The 20336-nt window shown below is 39.3% G+C and overlaps 1 protein-coding gene and 1 long non-coding RNA gene across 11 annotated transcripts in view; one reads left to right on the top strand and one right to left on the bottom strand.

The window, feature by feature from the left end:
- EHBP1 (EH domain binding protein 1) overlaps positions 1–20336 on the bottom strand; it is a 270182-nt gene that overhangs the window by 170694 nt on the left and 79152 nt on the right. For all 10 annotated transcript variants that reach the window (XM_083435289.1, XM_083435286.1, XM_083435290.1 and 7 more), the window contains exons 6-7: positions 1656–1837; positions 1218–1357 (exon numbers count right to left, since the gene is read on the bottom strand). In XM_083435289.1, coding sequence (XP_083291415.1) covers positions 1218–1357; positions 1656–1837 — 322 coding nt within the window. The remainder of the gene's footprint in view (positions 1–1217; positions 1358–1655; positions 1838–20336) is intronic.
- Positions 5713–19700, top strand: LOC310675279. The gene is made up of 2 exons (XR_014510025.1): positions 5713–5812; positions 16469–19700. It is a non-coding gene; the product is annotated as an uncharacterized lncRNA (long non-coding RNA).

Here is a 20336-nt window from a genome sequence, read left to right as displayed (position 1 = left end):
TGTGTAACAGGACCATTGCCCTCTCCTACCTCCTGCAGCAACCAACACCCCTTCAAAGTCTGTTCCAGAGGGCCCCCAAATCGTCCAGAGCAGATTTTGAGGGCAAATTGAGGGGTGCAAAGGAGAGAAAAGGAAAGTGAGGTTCAACGACACAAGTGGAAGTCCATTTTAATGATGCGTGTGCGGTATCAGATTTAATCCTATGAGATTATTCCAATTACACATGCTTATGCTTGCTTACAAGTTTATCTATATTATGATATGAGAACTATGGGAATGAGCCAAAATCTTCAAAGAAATGTTTTACACATGCTGTCCAGGGTGCCTCACGCATGGCTTCTATTTGCATCAGGAGGGATACACACCTGGCACCATGAATGAATGATGCAGACTGGTGTGGAGAACCAAGGAGTGCATAGGGAATTCCAATAAATAGGTATGTCATGGAGTGTATCTGCTTAATAAAATATAAGTCTTAGTTCCTACCTATCTGCCATTCAAGTCTATATTAACTAACACTCCAGGACTGGAAAATTTCATATAAATGCTGCCAATGGTCTGTGCCTCCTGTGGAGAATAAGATCACAGAGGCCTGAGAAAACCAGCATTTTTTTATACAAGCACATAATCCCCTACTAAAAGTGCTGGCAAGTGTGCTTAGCTAGATAGGGTGAGAAAGCGACTACCAGTGGAGAAAGCGACTATCTTCAACAGGTGGATTCAGGCTGCTTTGCCTGGTCTTCAGAATGTACAATAATTCCAGATGATGGCAACCCAAATGTTAAAGTTTTACTGCAACACATGAGAATTATCACTCAAGCAGGTTCTTTCTTCCTGCATGTGGCAGCCCCCAGAAGCAAGGTCAGGAGGGTTGCAAAGGCTGGTGGCCTGTCAGTATGCAGTCAGTCCCACCCTTCCCTTTACAGGTAAGTCCTTCACTCTTCCAGCAGGACTCTAGTAGACACTAAAGCACAGATGCAGGAATCTCCCCTCCCTGTGCCTTGAAGTAGTTTTGCCTCTAGTCCATTAAACCAGAGAGGGCCAGACTCACAAATGCCAACTGTCCGTACCACCTGTCAAATGGTACCATTAGAGCGGTTTAGAAGAAATTTCGAACAGTAAACAATCCCAATACTTTACATTATTTTATAGAAGGTTAAGAATTGCCTATCTGTTAAGACATGGTTTTAATTATTAATCCTAGGAGGAAAACAAACCTGTAATTTTTGCAGCCTTTTCTTCCTGGTTCACTCTGTTTTCTTCATCATCTTCATTATCTTCTTCAAAATCATCTAAATTTCCAATATCTGCTTGCTTCATACTCATCAGACTTGCCAGGCTTTGCATGTCTTCATCCCTAACAAGAACAGGAAACTCTGTACAGTCGCCCCATAATGTTATCTCATATTATGAACTGGGGGAAGAGAATAGTTGCTTACTTAAAGCCCTGCACAAGTTCATGGGGATTGCACCAGGACTTCCAAATCATTCTCTTAACCAACTGTGCCACTGGAGACTATAGCATGGGTAAGAAATTATAAATCAAATCACACAGCATTTTTCACTACATACAATAAGCATGCTCAAAATGAGTTTTTTGCGCAAGTGGGGTAAAAAAACAAAAAACACCACCTATCACCCCACATAAAACTTACGTTGCTTTCCCTTCCCTCAGGAAAATACATGATAAAGAGAACTGAAGGGTGGCAGATATCACTTTCTTAGACAGAGGCTTGAATTTTAACTTGACATCAGTCTGCGTAGGCATTGGACTTGCATATTGCTTCATGTTAATATTGCTGGTAGCAAGAGCTTTCCGGCGTCCAGAAGGAGATTCCTTAAAGAAAAGTCATTAAATAATATGGTTATAACATTGTATTAATAATAATATGCATTTATTTAATGTATGCACTTCCCCTTTTTTTCTCGCAGCAGTGTACATGAGGTTTCCAACCAAATCCAAGCTTGCTTTGCTTCAGCAAGGTTACTGTCCAGACCTTGCCCTACCAAATGTCTATCTGTTTAACTGGCATTCTCTCCCCCACACATAAAGCACTAAAGCTTTGTTAAAATGTGATACACCCCCCATAACTTATAATTGGTAAAACACAATGCAGTGGAAGTGTATACCTGAAGGAGTGTCTCCATCCTTATTGCTCAGCATGGGCACTGAGGTCCTCCCCTCTGAGGGTCTTCTGGTGGTTCCCTCACTGAGATAAGTGAAGGTACAGGGAACAAGCCAGAAGACCTTCTCGGCAGTGGAACGCCCGCTCATCAGATGTCAAGGAGATACAGAACTACACAACTTTTAGAAGACATCTGAAGGCAGCCCTGTATCAGGAAGTTTTTCATGATTGGTGTTTTTATATGTGCTCTAAGCCACCCAGAGTGGCTGGGGAAACCCAGGCAGATGGGTGGAGTATAAATAATGAAATAATAATATTAATAGTTGTTGTGAAAATACTATTACTAGAGGTAACAAGCTCCTTAACAGAGTTACACAGAAAATGAAGTAACAAACATTTCTTTGTTAGTTCATTTTCTATGTAAATCTGTTAAGGAGTTTGTTTTTGCTTTCTAATCATTTTTATTAATAGATTTTTATTTATTACAAATGTTTTGTAAATACATTAACAGAAAAGCAAACGTAAGTCAGGAGTCAATAACAGTTGTTGAAAACATTGCTATATTATTATGCAAAGGATATAAATGATAATTATGTTGACAAGTAAGAGGCTGAAGGTCAAATGAGGAGAAGGATTATGGTTGTGTTTCTTCCAGCCAAGGTGAGTACAGAGCAAGTTACTAGTCCCATATATCCATAACTGCTGGAGAAGAGGTGAATATATTTGATGGTTTTTTACAAAGCCTAAAAACTACCAACAGACTGCCATAAAGAAGCAGTCTGTTGACCACACTCTCTCCAACGAAAAAGGGAGAACAGACAGGGGTAAATCCCATCATTTTAAATGTCTATTCCTTTGTAACAGGAGAGGTAGATTTAAAAGGACTTTCCCCCTCCATCCTTGGCAGGTGCTTTTGCCTATAGTCTCCCTCAGGTCCAATTCGCAGTTAGATTTTAAACTGTTTAAATCCCCATATGTAACATTCAATAAAGTCTTGTACATTCCTGCTACAAATCCCTTTCCATTAGGACCAATATTAAGAAAGAAAAATTCTGCTTGTTAGAGTAGGCAAGTGGCATGGCAGTGAACTTGCAACAGATCTAAAATTTGATAAATGTGAGGCCATCCTACAGGTGGTCCCTTAATGCCAAGGTTAATTGCTGTCTAGGGACAGGATTCAAATTTTGGCAAAAATATTTCAAACAATAATAACCCTTTGGCTACAAAAAAATAATAGTTTTTAATGAAGAGGTCATTAGCTTTAGAATGGTACTTCACTGGTGAATATGCCAACAAGAGTTTTTCTCCCTCACCCCCCATATATAAATAGAACATTGTATGTATGGCTTTATAATATTATTGCAAGAGGCATGCGAATTAAGGAGTTTCAATCAGTACTTTTAGGATATATCCAACATTGTATCTTTATTCAAAAAAGGAGCTGCAGTGTTTATCTATTTTCACAATACAGATAATTATTGTTCATATTGGTACAATGAACTGAAGCCTGCTGATCACACTTTTCCTTTTACAATTATCAGAACCTTTGACCTTAATCTTGTTCACTGATTGACAGCAGAGGCCACAGAAACGAGAACTTGCATTCTTTGTGATAGTAGCATCTGTTCAACTTGATTCAGTGGGGAGTATTTGCATATTCTTAAGTATTTCTTCTGAGAGGGACTAAATCCTTCTCAAGTGTTTGGTGCATTTTTGAAATTCACTCATAAGGTATCTACATGCGCTAATAGTTCCATATAATATTACTGTGCATAATCTGACAGATAACACTAGTGTTTTTTTTAAACAATGTATTCTTCAGGGATGACATATTACATTTTGACTTATCCTACTGGGCAGAAATGTCAAGTACCTTTAGGAAATGCCTTTTGAATGTTTTTTATTGAATTAGTGCGTTTTATTCTAGGCAAATAATAACTGTGGTAGCAATATATTTTTATTTAGATAATAGTTAACAAGTGGTTAATAATACTTTTGTTCTCTTTTGTGGGGGGAGGTAGCTAGAATCATCATATTTTTAATTCCACATGGATGTTTAGGAAAACACACACAAATTATCAGGCCTGCATTCATTTCTTTTTATAGCTGGGATACTGGAGAAACATTGGGCAAGTGTATCAAAGGTAATTATCATAAACATCCTCCATAAGCTATTTTTCAGCCACAAATTTGGGACAGAAAAATCATATCCTACTAGAACTTTCCATCAAATAAATACCTACATTTGATGGCTTCAAGAATACTTTAATTTATTTTTAAAACAAGTTTGAACTACAGTGGTGCCCCGCAAGACGAATGCCTCGCAAGACGGAAAACCCGCTAGACGAAAGGGTTTTCCATTTTCTGAGGTGCTTCGCAGGACAAATTTCTCTATGGGCTTGCTTCGCAAGACGAAAATGTCTTGCGATTCTTGCGATTTTTTTTCGCTGCCCACCCCCTTTTTCTAAGGCACTAAACTGATAATAGCCTTTTAGCAGCTAATCCGCTAATCCCTTAAACCTTTAATAGCCGCTAATAGCCACTAATCCGCTAATAGGGTTGCTTCGCAAGACGAAAAAACCGCTAGACGAAGAGACTTGCGGAACGGATTCTTTTCGTCTTGCAAGGCACCACTGTACTGTTGTCTATGCTCTGGTAACCTCAAGGTTAGATTACTGCAATGCGTTATACGTAGGGCTGCCTCTGATGACGGTTTGGAAACTTCCGATTTGTATCATGCTGGTATGTTATCACTATACCTGCACTGATATACCCCTCAAAATATCAAAGTTGAAGAGCAAAAATTTCTCAAAAGTTGCAACTAATCCTAAAACATCACCATTATCTCATTCAAGGAAAGATTCAAAGTCAATTTCATCTTCATCAGCTTGGTTGTCAAAATAATATTATGCGCAGCATACTGTCATGCGTGTCAAACCATTCTTTATACAGCTGCATGTGAACACTGTGCCAGACTGCTCACATCTGCAGTGCAACAGTTCCAGAAGTGAATTTGGTGCTGGCTTATACTCTGCAAGGTATCTCTGCCATCTTCCATCCATTGCCAACTGGATTTGGAATGTTTTTCTGAATTAGCATGGCACAGGAATATGTCTGTTGATGCAATTCTACTACACCTGTTTCGGCAAAAAAAGTGATGTGGTATAACTCCTTGGCACCTGCTGTGTTCTTACAGTCATACATGCGTAAAAATGTCAAGGCGCTGTAATGGTTCTGATTTACTGTTTCAGTAAGCTGTGAAAACCTCACCACAAATTTTTGGCAGGGCTGAACAAGTTTTAGCGCAGCAAGTTTATCAGAACCATTATAAACACTTACTATGTCATAGCCAATGAAGGCACAGAAGCCATGGAGCGCATTAAGTACAATGTGTCCTATAAAAGGAGCAATTTGGCTCACACCAGCTATACCTCGATTGTTGTAATCCAGGTTTCTGAAACATAGGTGTTGTAATACTTAAGAATGTAAGGAACACCTAGGATGATTACATCTGTGTTCTCTCATACAATAATGACATCCTTGCAGCCTTCCTTGGGTGCATGCTGGACATGTAGGAATAGTTTAGTATCAGCTTCTTTCTAATTGATAGAAGTACTGTGATGTCTTCAACATTTCCCTGGAGTTTTTCCTTTTATTTGTTCCACTTATATTCTCCACATAGAAAGGTAATATTATTTTGTTTTATCAATGATCTTGATAAGAATCTTCACCACAGCTTTATCTTGTGGTCTCTTACAATGTACTATGGAACGTCTGTCCTGTCCTGTTGTGTTCTGATTTGAGAGTGGATTGCCAATCTCCAAGAACAGGCTTAGAGCCCTGAACCCGCTCCAGATCCAAAGTTGGAGACTGTGGCCTCCAGCTCAGAGCCTTGATTTCATTGCTGCTGGACTCTGGGGTCATGACAGCAGAGATTTAAACTTGGGCAAAAAAAGAAATCATCTGTACGTTCACTGGGTCAGCACTGGGCAGGTATTTACTTACAGGATGGTTGTGAAGACAAAATGGACTAGATAATGTACACTGCCGTGGACTCCATGGAGGAAAGACGGGATACAAATATGATGAATAAAATACACCTAATACACTTCACAGTACAGTGGTACCTCGGGTTACATACGCTTCAGGTTACATATGCTTCAGGTTACAGACTCCGCTAACCCAGAAGTAGTACCCCGGGTTAAGAACTTTGCTTAAGGATGAGAACAGAAATTGTGTGGCGGCGCCACAGGGGCAGCAGGAGGCCCCATTAGCTAAAGTGGTGCTTTAGGTTAAGAACAGACCTCCAGAATGAATTAAGTACTTAACCCGAGGGACCACTGTACTGCTATCTTTCTGTTTTAATAATAAGTAGAACAAGGGTTAATTACAAATGTAAAACTGACAAGACTTCAAAATTTGATTCATTTATTCTGTTGCTTTCCACGTGGAGTTTCAAAGTAAAAGGTAAAGGTAAAGGTACCCCTGCCCGTACGGGCCAGTCGTGTCCGACTCTAGGGTTGTGCGCTCATCTCACTTAAGAGGCCAGGGGCCTGCACTGTCCGGAGACATTTCCAGGTCACGTGGCCAGCGTGACAAAGCTGCTCTGGCGAGCCAGCACCAGCGCAGCACACAAACGCCATTTACCTTCCCGCTATAAAGCGGTACCTATTTATCTACTTGCACTTAGGGTGTTTTTGAACTGCTAGGTGGGCAGGAGCTGGGACCGAAAGATGGGAGCTCATCCCGCCACGGGGATTCGAACCGCCGACCATACAATCGGCAAGTCCTAGGCACTGAGGTTTTACCCACAGCGCCACCCGCGTCTCCTAGTTTCAAAGTAACTATCAAAAATAAATGCCATTCTGAATATACACATGTTTTTCTGTGTATAAGACTTGGTTTTTTAAACCAAAAAATTAGGTTTAAAATTGGGGCTCGTCTTATACACAGATAGTGCTGATGGATGTTTTCTTAATTTGGAGTCCCCCAAAATAGGGGGCATCTTATACATGGGGGTGTCTTATACACAGAAAAATACAGTATGTTAAAAAAAACCACAGTAAAAATACTAAGGTGATGAGAGCAAGAGAGCATTTGCTTTTTCAAAACTTTTTCAATGAGTATGTCAAAAATAAAAAAGCACAATAGTAACTATGGTATCTGAAGGAGAGAAAGTAATGAGATCATAAATGTGCTAATTGAAAGTTCTACTTTACATGCAGTCCAATTAAATAATACACAGGATGCACTTGCTTAAGCTTTTCAACCAGGTCATCCCTTCAGCCCTTCGTCACCAAACAAAAAGATTATAATTGACAGAAAATAAGGCAATATTTTCAGTCAATTTGGCTACAATTCAGAAATGCATGCTAGTGATATTGCTATTTCACTTGCTGCAAACACTCCAAAGTGAAACAAGTCCAGAAGTTCCTGGATGATGGTCTTTAAACTACATCACAAGTTCCATATTACTTAGGCTATGCTGAAGAGATCACTGCTTCACTAACAGAGCAAAATGGATCACTACAGAATCTAATTTGTGGAAGCATAGAGCAATTAAATGCTAAAATAGACAAGCTACGGGAAGCTCTCTCAACTGGAGAGAGTAAATTAGAAACTATGTCAGTTAAAATAATTTAGACAGTTGGATGGAAGATTTGGAGGCCCAAATGCCATCTGTGATGAAAAGGTGCTTAAAAGCAAAATCATGGCTCAAGATATCCAGAACGTTTATTAAGAATGATGATGCATACGAATGGAGAAGTTAATGTTTTTAAAATGTGGCACATACCAGAAATATTCAAGATCTGAATTGTAAAAGTGTGTCAGAAATGACATAAATTTATTAAGAGCAGTAACACCAACTCAGAGCTGTAACAACAAGCACTGCAGCTCAGTGGGGGAGTGCATGGTCTGCATGCAAAAGGTCCCAGCTTCAATCCCCAGCATCTCCAGCTTGCCATATTTTAGGAAGTGAAAATCCGGACAATCGGTAGCTTCTTTGATGAGATAGCCAACAAAGTTTTTCAGCTTTTGGGGGGGAAATAGCCAACTGCTGCCGCCTCCTCTAGCGCTACTCACAGACTTTGTGTTCTGGGTGGCCGAAACTGAGCAAGAGGGGGAAGCAGTGGTGGCTTCCTTAGCGGCCACTGCCAGCCCAAGCTGGGAAAGATGCGCATGGGCCTGGTGGCGACGCTGGTAGCACACGGGCCTCGTGCACGCTCATCTCTGGCCAAAGCAACTGCTTCCGCTTTTAGAGCACAGTTAAAAAACACAAATAAATAAGTATCCTCAAATCGCCCCCCCCCCCCGCAAACCAAAACATTTCCTATAAAATGCAAAAATCCCTGTGGATGGGGGTGTAGGCCCCCCCAAAGAGGACATGTCCGGGATTTCCCATACATATGGCAACCCTACCAAGTAGGGCTGAGAACGCAACTTGCCTGAAACCCTGGAAACCTTCTGTCAATCAGTGTGGACAATGCTGGGCAAGATGAGCCAATGACCGGACTCAATATGCCATGTTCCTATGTGTTCAGAGGCAGCACCAGCAGTAGCAGTGGGGCAGTGAGAATGGATGCTGACTGGGCTTCCCAATGGTACCAGTTACTGGGAGGCAAAGGCACAAGGCAGCATAGAGCTCAGCAGGTGAAGGTACACCAGAGAAGCCAAGCCACCATTTCCAGTGCTGGAACCTTTTAAAAGATAAATCCCAAAAAGAAAACAAAAGATGCATAAAAATTACTACAACTCTTCCAAAAATGGGGCTTATATGATATATCGAGTGCAGAAAATCCAAAAGATTTCAATTTTACATTTCTTTTAAGCTGGACTGGGCAATTAAATCCAAATCTTGCCATCATGGTCGTTTAACCCTATTTTAGTGACCAACCAACTATCCAGAGAAAGGATAGCAGAAACTGTACAATTCTATTTTAAGGAAAACAACAATGACATCACTAATTCTACCAACCTTTGGGAGGCCGTGAAAGCAGTGACAAGAGATAGCTGTATCAAAGAAAAATCATATATCAAAAAAGAAACCTCTACAACAATAACAAAACTAGAAATGGAAATTACTGATCTACTAGCTAAATATAAAAGTTCAAGTCTTTAAGTCTATTTCCGCCAGCAATACAGAATTAACCCTAAAACTCATGTATAGGTGATACCTAACCTTAGAAAGCAGGCAATGGTCCACCCTGGAACCTCATCGCATTGTTGGAGGGGCGGCCCCACCACATGCCGACAAAAACCCAACCTTCCTGGTATTCAACATTCCAAAAAATTAATAAGACAACAAAACAACAATTGGAAGTCAAATCAGAATTAGCTTTATTAAATATATTTCAGTACAACAACCAGGATTTACATAATAAAGAATTAATAAGCCATTTATTACAAGCAGCAAGACACAACATAACCAGACACTGGAAAGACCTTTCTGGTGCAATGTTAGACAATTGGTACAAAACTGTTTGGGAAACAGTTCTACTTGAGATATTAACAAAGAGAAAAACAACAAAGATTGACACACAGGCAGATAAAACATGGCTTTACCCTGGTGTGGTTTAATTTAATAACATATGCCAATATTCCAGAAAATGAACAGTCCCCCCACCAGCGTTTGGCTCAATCTGGTTGATCTAAATTTAAATTTAAGCATAAATTACTATCTTTACTTTGAACCCCCCTCCCACATTCATCAATAGACTAACATTTTATATGGTTTCATAGGTAACATAAGAGGAAAAATGATTATTACTCTTATTTAATCTAAGCAAAACCACAAGGGTTCCTGATTAGGCATTTGGCTTTGCGATGTTGAATGTTAGCTGTTAATTCTGTTCTACTCTGTTTCTCCTTCACTTTTGTTTAAACCAGTTCATGAACTCATACACTGACCTCTAACAATGAACCATGTGTCGTAGACATTGCTACAAATCTTGTATGCTATTTTTGAGATGTACAAATGACACAAGAAGACTTAGAATCATAGAATTGTAGAGTTGGAAGGCGTACTGAAACCACACCAGACCCTGCTTAGCTTTGCAAATGTGCTAGCAGTTTTATTGCTGCACCACTAGGCAACTTGATCTTTTTATTTGTATCATTTAGTATTCCTATGATCCTTGTTTATAAAACCCTATAAAAAGTTATACACACAAACACACAATTCAAAATGGTCATACTTTCCTTGCATGTGCTAGAACAGAGCTAGTCAATGTAGTGCCCTCCAACTACAGGTATCATCAGTCCTGACCACTGATCATGCTGACTGGGGCTAACAGGAATTGAAATCCAAAGCATATGGAAGGCACAGTGTTGGGTACCCTGTGCTAGAGGCAAGCGGGACTAGCTTTGAAAGTGGGAAACTGTCTTGGCCTCAGTGGGAAATGGTCTCTTTCTTGCTGCTATTTTTGTGGGAGGTGGGCATCTGAACAGTACACTGGACCAACATAAAAAACCAACATAAAAAAGAAAATTAAAGTAAAACTTTTCCAGGAGCTCTTACAGAATTTGTCCAAAATAGTATAGGGGAGTAATTTGTTGTGGTTGTTGTTATTAAAATTTGTATACCGCACTATACCCTCAAGTCTCAAGTCACAAGATAAAATCACAAGATTAAAACACAAAATACACCATCAACAAGAGGAAACCTCTCTGGGGAGAGCATTCCACAAACGGGGAGCCACTGCAACAAAAGCCCGTTCTTGTGTTGCCACCCTCCGGACCTCTTGTGGAGGCGGCACACAAAGAATGGCCAGGTTTTACATCTCAGCCAACTATTCACTAGCCAAGGAGGGTTATGTTGCAGCCAACAATATAATATACAGTCGTACCTTGGCTCCCGAATGCCTTGGGAGTCGAACATTTCGGCTCCCGAACGATCAAAAACTGAAATTGAGTGTTCTGGTTTTCGAACATTCTTTTGGAAGCCGAACATCCTACGGGGCTTCCACAGCTTCCGATTGGCTGCAGGAGTTGTGCTTTGGAAGTCGAATGTTTCGGAAGCTGAACGGACTTCCAGAACAGATTCTATTTGACTTCCGAGGTATGACTGTATAGATAGTGCAGCAAGAATTTAAGAGATTTTCTACGTTTGGGGTTCCAGCCAATGATACAGTGGAAAAATGATACAGTGACTTAAATACATGACACGCTGTGCACATTCAAAGGATCCAATAATATTTTTTTGTGTGCGATTTATAAGGTGAGAGGTGGGTAATTCTGACATAGAATTTGCAAATAAATGTATTATGTTCTGCAAGAATAAATGTCCCACCTTATTGAAAATGTTTTACAACTCAACGGTACATTACTTGGCAAGTAGCACAGATGATAAAATTTAGTCACTACATCTGAGCCAACGAAGAGCACCGACTTATAAATTATATGACAGAACAATGATGATATTTACCCATGTGCATATATTTAATTATTATAGAAGAAGCATTTTCTTTGTTATGTGAGCTACGTTTATATACCTACCTTGTTTAATAATAAAATTAAGAAAATAATACATATAAATCAACGTAGTTTACTTTGTTCCTTGTGAAAGAAAGTGTTGTAATGTTTTCTTATATATATGATTCTATGATTCTCTTTCAGAATTTCATTGGAGATTTTCAGGTGAATGTTGCAGACCTTTCAAAACACATAAAAACACAATGCCCAACTTGTTTGCCTCTCAGAGTCTTTTCTGAAAGGAAGAAGCAGCCTAAGGCTGTCTTTAGATGAGTTAAGCACGACACGAATAAGCCTGAGAGAGCCTTGAGCTTCCAAGCTTCCCCTCCCCTCCTCTGGCACAAATGAGAAGAAGAGTTTAGAAGCTTTGGCTTAATCACAGATCGTTGGAGTTTTGAACCACAAAACCACGGTTAAAGTTAGCTTGGAACCAGCCAACTTGAAACCATGATTCAAACATGAATTAGGTGCCTTGTTCTGCCCAGTTCTATTAAACTCCATCTTAAGAATGCTATTTAACTATGTGAAAATAAATCTGTATATGATTGGGAGTGAAAATAAGAGCAACAGGAAGAACTCAGAAGAAATACACAGAGAACACAGGTACTGGAACTGAAGCACCTTCAGCACAACGGTTATGCAAACAGTCGCTAAGGATGAGGTGTTCAAAGTTGTTGTCTTTCCCAATTCACCTTTACAACACCTCCCATGTCTTTTGAAACTTTTTAATGATACACAGTGTACTCTTAACAGCAATGGCACAAAGTATGCAAATCTGAATTGGATATATATAAAGCTGTTATCAGAGGAGAAATAAATAACAACAGAACATTGAGTCTCCTGAGGATTAGGATTTATGTAAATATATGCATGTTTCTGCATGCTATTGTTCTTAATAAACACAACCTATATCTTTCAGTGAAGAGAACTGTAGTCAATTGTGTATACATTTATTTACAACCTTAGCAAAGAGTGCATTGTACACAAAAGGAAATAGGTTTCACATATCCCCTGAAGTGGCCTACTTCTATCCTCTGCGATAATCATAGAGATAAAATTATGTATATGCAGCAGTCCTTTACCATTCTTAAAAAGATGTAGTTATTTTTTAATCTATGTAGAGATACTTATTTTGCCAGTCAACTTTTATCATATTGTATTTTATCATATTGCATCAAGAAACAATGCCTATGACATACGTTTTATTGTCAATATTTGCTCAACTTTGTTTCATTTTAATTTACCAATTCCATATAAAAAGTTACATCACAAGCAGATTCAATTTTCTTTCCAGAGTATGTACAAATTAGTTATGGATGATTAACAAAGCATTCATGGTTTTGTTTGCTTTGGCTAAGACATGTTCTATATTATATAAATGTGAAGGAAGGACTTCATTTTGTATTCTTCCTAAAAACAAAAAACAAAAACCCGTTCATGCCTACATATTATAATTGACACAAGATCTGTATTCTTAAATTAACATTTCATCAAACCAGTTTGTCTAGATGCTAGCAATTACATCAGAAAATCTAATTCTAGCATTAAAGTGAAAAAACCTAAATGCCCATTATCACTTTCTTTCTACTCAGTATTAGGAAATAAAATCTTTAATGGAAAGGAACATTTCTGGGAGTTGATGATAGTTGGAGTTCTCCAACCTGGGAAAAGATGGAACAGGCATTGTTGAGCTGGATGGATCAATGGTTGACAGCAAGGCAGTATCATACGTTCACTACAGAGGCGTAGGGCATCAGTAGTTAATTCATATACGGTGACAACCATGGGAAGCCTCTCTGGTCTAATTAGGCCCAGCAAAACCATTTCCCACAATCCATGTCCACCTGCCCCACATCTGATGTCATATGTGATATCAGATGTGGAGTAGTTTCAGACAGGGCTTCAAGGAGCAATTGGGAACTTAAAGTGGAGCTTCCAGTTCCTCCTTTGCAAGCAGGGCTCCCTGTCAACACTGATCAGCTGAGCAGTGCTGAGGAGTGACTCCCTAGGGAAGCCGAAAGGGCTCACTTTCTCCACTTGGTGTAAGTGGTTTTCTCTGCAGAGGAAAAAATGCTTCATTCAGAGGAAGTGACTTGAAGACAAACTGCTTCTCGCAGTTTCTTCTAAACAAACAAGTTTCCTTTTCCATCCTATTGTAACTTTAAAATAAAAATAAGAATAAATGTTTGTTGTTGAAATGCCAATGTGCATTCATATATACGTGCTTTTTTGGGGTGCTGTACATATAACATAAGGGATGCAGGTGGCACTGTGGGTTAAACCACAGAGCCTATGACTTGCCGATCAGAAGGTCGGCGGTTCGAACCCCCGCGACAGGGTGAGCTCCCGTTGCTCGGTCCCTGCTCCTGCCAACCTAGCAATTTGAAAGCATGTCAAAGTGCAAGTAGATAAATAGGTACCGCTCTGGCGGAAAGGTAAATGGCGTTTCTGTGCGCTGCTCTGATTCGCCAGAAGCGGCTTAGTCATGCTGGCCACATGACCCGGAAGTTGTATGCCGGGTCCCTCGGCCAATAAAGCGAGATGAGCGCCGCAACACCAGAGTCGGTCACGACTGGACCTAATGGTCAGGGGTCCCCCCTTTACATATAACATTGTCCCCATGTTGATCCTGCCCCACATGACTAGTTGATCTAAAGTGTATTCTGCATGAACAGTTTTAATCCAATTTGTGCCAAGAATGCACTTCTTTAACACTTCTTGCCACCAAGTGTACACGGATAGCATTTCTGTAGGTCACTTCCTACTGTGGTGGACCTAGTGCCATTGCAGGGCTGTGCCACTCCCCTCTCCCACTTGACTTCCAGTGAATAAAAAAGTGTGATATTTTAAAACATGAAGAAGGGAAAATGTGTGTGCAAGTGCAGTGAGTTGTTGCTGTTTCTGCTCGGAAGACGTGATGGGAAGGAAAGTACAGTGGTACCTCTGGTTACAAACTTAATTCGTTCTGGAGGTCCGTTCTTAACTGAAACTGTTCTTAACCTGAGGTACCACTTTAGCTAATGGGGCCTCCCGCTGCTGCTGTGCCGCTGCCACACGATTTCTGTTCTTATCCTGAAGCAAAGTTCTTAACCCGAGGTAATATTTCTGGATTAGCAGAGTGTGTAACCTGAAGCATCTGTAAGCTGAAGTACCACTGTAGTGAGCATCAATGTGCACTACTTTAGAAGCACACCCACCGTTACTACTACTACTACTAGTAATAATAATAATAATACAATTTATTATTTCTACCCCACCCATTTGGCTGGGTTTCCCCAGCCACTCTGGGCGGCTTTCAACAGAACATTAAAAACAGAATAAAACTTCAAACATTAAAAACTTCCCTGAACAACAGACAGACAACACGGATAGTAACTCTGGCTTTAAGTAACGTTAGTGTGCAAAGACATATACAACTGCAAAGCACAATGTGTAAAAGTGCTGTGCGAGGAAAGCCTTGTGCGTTTCAAACCCCAAGTGGGTGCACAGCCCTAATCCTTTGCAAACTGTGAGGTCCATCTGAAAAACACTAAATAAAGACCATTAAAAAAAATTTTCAATAGATATTCTGATATTTACATTTGTTGAACCTCTGTACACTAAAGAAAGTGACCTTTTACCATCGAAGCCAAGAGTCACTTTATACACAACAGAAATGTAGATAATCCTTATGGGTCATAGTTTGTAAAAGCTGTGCAAACCATACTTTTCTAAGCCCCCAAATGATACAGTTTTAACCTTCAGTAAATAGGGAGAGTGTTGTTGTTGTTTCTTTTACCCAATTTTCACTCTTGATGGTTAAACAGGTTTATAAATAGTTTCCCTATCCTGATACAGGAAAATATATAGGTCAACTATTATTTACATAGACCGGCTCTTGCAGGAGGCTGAAAAGACCAGCCAAGTATTGGTCATTTGGCCACCTAAGGGAAAAAATTACTTCCACATGACCAGGCAGGAATGTATTTGTAAATCTAAGATTCCCCTCCCTTCTTCAATTCCATTAATTTTTCCAACAACTATCTTAGGTTTGTGTGTAGGGAGCAGTGCTGTAATTACAGGGAGGACAGAAAGGAGGACCAGGATCCTTAGCTACTGTGTTTTGGACGATTGCAGGGAGACAGTTTCTCTAAAATTTGGATGAGACAGAGAAACAGGCCTTTGTTCTAAGAGCAAACTCTGAATTTGGAGAGAGAGAGAGAATGAACTAGGAGTATGTCTATTGCTTAGAGCAGGCTTCCTCAACCACAGCCCTCCTTGTAGTTTTGAGACTACAATTCCCATCATCCCTGACCACTGGTCCTGCTAGCTAGGGATCATGGGAGTTGCAGGCCAAAAACATCTGGAGGGCAGAGGTTGAGGAAGCCTGGCTTAGAGCCATGGTGGTCCAATGCACAGTCTGAGGGGCGCATGTGGCCCCCGAGGCCTTTTTTGGCAGCCCTTAGCAACATTTGACACACCTGGATCCAACTCTAGCCACGCAGTTAGGTATGACTAGTGAAGGCAAATGAAGCATGGTGCCTCGGTATTGACAATGTGTTTCTTCTTCTCCTGAACAGTTCCACAAGTGAATGAAAGAGACAAAAGAAAAGAGGGGAACTGTTTTGTGGGATATGTGTGTGAAAGGGTTTGTAAAAAAACACATGCCATTTCATCTCAGTACTACGTAAGAGTAGCTGGTGGGAGAGGGTGGAGGACACCCATGGTTCAAATATGACACATGTCTCCGCAGGGAGACTATAGAACGTACCTGCTGATACCTCCCATTATTCATACCTCCAAAACAAACAAAACAATTACTTGCCCAGACACTCCCAACCTCCACAACTGCCAAAGATCCCTCAAACATGTCAGTTTTGCATTTGTTGCAGAACCATAGAGCCCACACAGTCTGCTGGGGAGTAGGAGCAAACAAGTCGTGAATGAGAACTAAAGTTTTCTAGCTCAACCAAGAAAACATGATCTCTCCAGGAGAATAACTCTTCAGAAATTTAGATGTGAAACTGATTAAAACTTACACTTTAAAAATAAAATAAAAGGACAGGGAATAACTGAAGTATTATTTTGTGCTTGTGTTTTCTTGATGCACACATAATCTTATAAAAAGATTTTTGGGAAATTAAAACAAGATCCCATGCAATCTTTGAATGCCAATTTCATTTCCAACTCACTATTGACAGATAACACCGCACAGAGTTAGGACTGGTGAGAAAAGGGGTGATTTCTCTTTGTATAAAACAAAGACAGAAAAGGGTGGTTATAGTTACTTCCTGTGAATGAAAGGGGAGGAGAAAGACTGGAGCAACTGGTATGTAACCCTTGCCCAAGGCAACTCTTCTTAAAAGTAACAGCAAAATAAATAAAAAAAGGAAGAACCACTGCAGAAGTGATATGAAATGCTTCACAAATTACTAATGCAACCTTTTAACCTTATAGTTCCTACAATTACTCAACTACAGCCCCATATCCTATTCATAAAATTGTATTCTACAAGGCAAGTAACAAAGAATTTGGTGAACAATTTGTTTGTGCATCTAAAGCATAGTGAGCAGTGCTGTGAATAATGGAAATGTTACATATTTAGGTTTAAATTTATATGAAAGGACCAGTGGGGGTGGAGACACTATTCAAATCTGCATACTAAATCTAAGAAGTGAAGTTAAAGGTTTTCTCAGGTGGACTGTGCATTTTTTAACATTAGTGTATATTAATATTTAAAGCTCCAATCCACATTTTCCTATATATTTTATATCAATAACCCAAAATTTGGTGACTGTCAAGATTCACATTTCAGATTGATGTTATGGATATCCCAGAATAGATATTTATTTATCCAGCTTTCAGGCATACTAAAATAAATATTGCCAGTCACATTTAAATGCTTCACTGAAGTATCTGAGTTTTCCAACATCCACAAGAGGTGTCTGGTAAAGTTAACATTCACGTATGAATGATTGCACTCACCAAATTCTAAATATTACATGGACAAAATTACATTGACAAGGAACACTGGCACCCAAATTAAAGATTTAAAATAGTATAGGATATTTTCTTAATAATAATTTCCTGACTTCAACACAATTTTTTAAAAACAAACATTTTGCAGTTAATTGAAATACTGTGAACTGTTCAAAACTTGAACAAAGAAGCAATTATGATTCATAGTAGAAAGAAATGTTTGAAAGATCAGAAATCAATGCTGTATGTAGCTACAGATAGCTTGCAGTTGTGAGTACTGAAAATTACATTCCAGCAAGACAACAGTAAGACAAAAAGTGGAGGAAGTAATTACACCGTGTACATGCAACTTGCATATGACCTGAAGCTTGCCAGTAAGGACTCTTTGTGGCAGGGTGGACCAAGAGAAAGAGGCAACTCTGACTACCCAACAGCTGAAATGTGCGCTGTGGAAAAGTGAGACACAGATCAGCTCCGGCTAACCAGGACATAACTCAAGGGCAACAAGCATGTTAAGGAATTGTCATTATCTAGCTCACGTAACTGGAAATTCATGCTTTTGTTCTTAAATTGACTTAGGCAGCAGCATCTGCAGCACTTTAATTAGTTACCACAACTACACATACAGATCTGTAATGATAATGTGCTGTAAGTAGTAACCGTAGACCAGTATTAATCCAGGCCTAACCTAAATATAATCAAGTTTACAGAAGGCAGCAAATATGGAGCTAACAGATTGCCTGAGTTTCTACAGTAATTAGAATAATTCTTATAAAGTAAAAATCACAAGCTTCTGTAACTTAGAACAGCCTTATGTTGTGTTTATCTAAATGGTATGAAATTTAAATTCTCTGTAAATGCCATGTGCAGCCATTTTCCTCAGTGTTATTTGTGTTTTTAAAAGACAACTCAGACATACAGACAGACATACAGACATACATGGTGCACACATGCTTCACTTTTGGATGTATATCACTCAAACCAGCACATGGAAATAAACCAATATCCAGCCCAAACAGCCAATATGCTCTGTGGTGTAAATGCTGGACTGGTGTCTTTATTTGTTGTTGTTGTTTACTCGTGTCCGACTCTTCGTGACCCCCTGGACCAGAGCATGCCAGGCATGCCTGCCTTCATAGCTTCCCCATTCAGTTTATGTGCATGCTTGCACCGACCCAACAAGTTTGTAAAATCATAATAGTAAAACTGACAACAGCAAAGTCAGCATAAAACAAGACAGGAAACTAATCAAAAAGCTCTAACAGGTCTAAAAACAAGGATTATAAATGGGTGCTGACAGGATGTGAAATTCAGCACTAGGAGAGTCTCCCTGGAGGAGTAATTCAAAAGCCAGGGTGCTGCTTGCGCATGCAAACTGCCTTCGCCTTTCTAGCAGTGAAAGGGAAAGCTAATGTTGCTTTGGGAAATCCTTAAGAAAATCAGAGTTATTCTAATAGATTGAAGAATTAGGGGAAGCATTATTTCTCTAGAAAGCATTAATCTAATTTTAAAATGCACTTGAATTAAAATTAATTTGCATTGTAAATATTTCAAAACTAACTCTAAAATACATGTCTAAAATACATAATTATAGAGCCTGGGCCGATTGTGTTTCCAGTGCAATGAGCTGAGGAGATATTACATTTTCCCCAACACTAAGCACACAATGCCTATTGATCAGTATCTGAAACATCAGTGGAGATGACAAACATATTCACTTCCTCCTCAACAGTTGCATCCTTTTGTGAACTTCAGCATTTTTAAGGATTTTTACTTCATTAGAGGCTGAGCACTTTCTCATGGTTCTTTATATAGCTATAAAACAGACATATTGCTCACCATTTTGTCACTTCTTTTTTAAAAAAATCTATTTTCCAAAACTGTGTGACTGTCATTAGGGATTTTATTTTTTTAGACAAGACTGTTCTCTTCATGGAACAGAAGAAGAAGAAGAAGAAGAAGAAGAAGAGGAGGAGGAGGAGGAGGAGGAGGCAGCAGCAGCTGGGCAGGATACTGTGCATTGATGCTAGAACAGTGAAGAACTAAAAATAAAATCTGCTTTGTTGAATTTTGTGTTAATTGTCTAGAAACATGAAAACTATTATAAAGTGATTGAGGAATTAAAACATTATGTTTATAAACATATTCTATGACAACTGTCACGAAACAGATATCTTGCAATTCTGGATACATTATATAATACATTTAGCCAGTGCTTTTTTTTCTAAAAAAAATATTTAGGGGTACTCTCATTTTGACTCAATAAAAACACCATTATATAGTTCAAATCGGGGGAAATAAATACAGTAAATGGACAAAAGTACAAAGATTCACAAAATGTTTAGGGGTAAGCGTCCCCCAGACAAAAGCACTGCATTTAGCTAATCAACATGTTCCTACACTTTGCAGTCAGAAAATCATTGCTGAGTAAAACTTACTTCCATGCAATTCCTGATTTTAAGACGTATTTACACAAATATGATTTAATATGTCACATATGTGACATATGTCTCAAATAAGAAAACCTGAAGCTTTTTTTAGCAGCACGCCTCAAAACTCCTACCCAGGTGTAATCCTCCTGCGATCTACAAAATTACTCCAAACGAAGCTGACTCACTAAGCTTATTTACAATGAAAGAGTAAAGAATTCACAGCTGAAAGTTTGAACTGTGCCACTATATTTTTAATGCCAATTTGAGCTGATCCTCAAATACAAACACAGTATGTGGCTCAAGAATGCAAGGCACCCGCAAAATTGCATTTGGCATTCATCACTCATGA

This window comes from Podarcis tiliguerta, assembly GCF_965153285.1.
Source record: "Podarcis tiliguerta genome assembly, chromosome: 3".
Taxonomy (NCBI): Eukaryota; Metazoa; Chordata; class Lepidosauria; order Squamata; family Lacertidae; genus Podarcis; species Podarcis tiliguerta.
The sequence above is the reverse complement of the archived record's forward strand: the minus strand, read 5'-3'. Positions and strand labels throughout refer to the sequence as shown.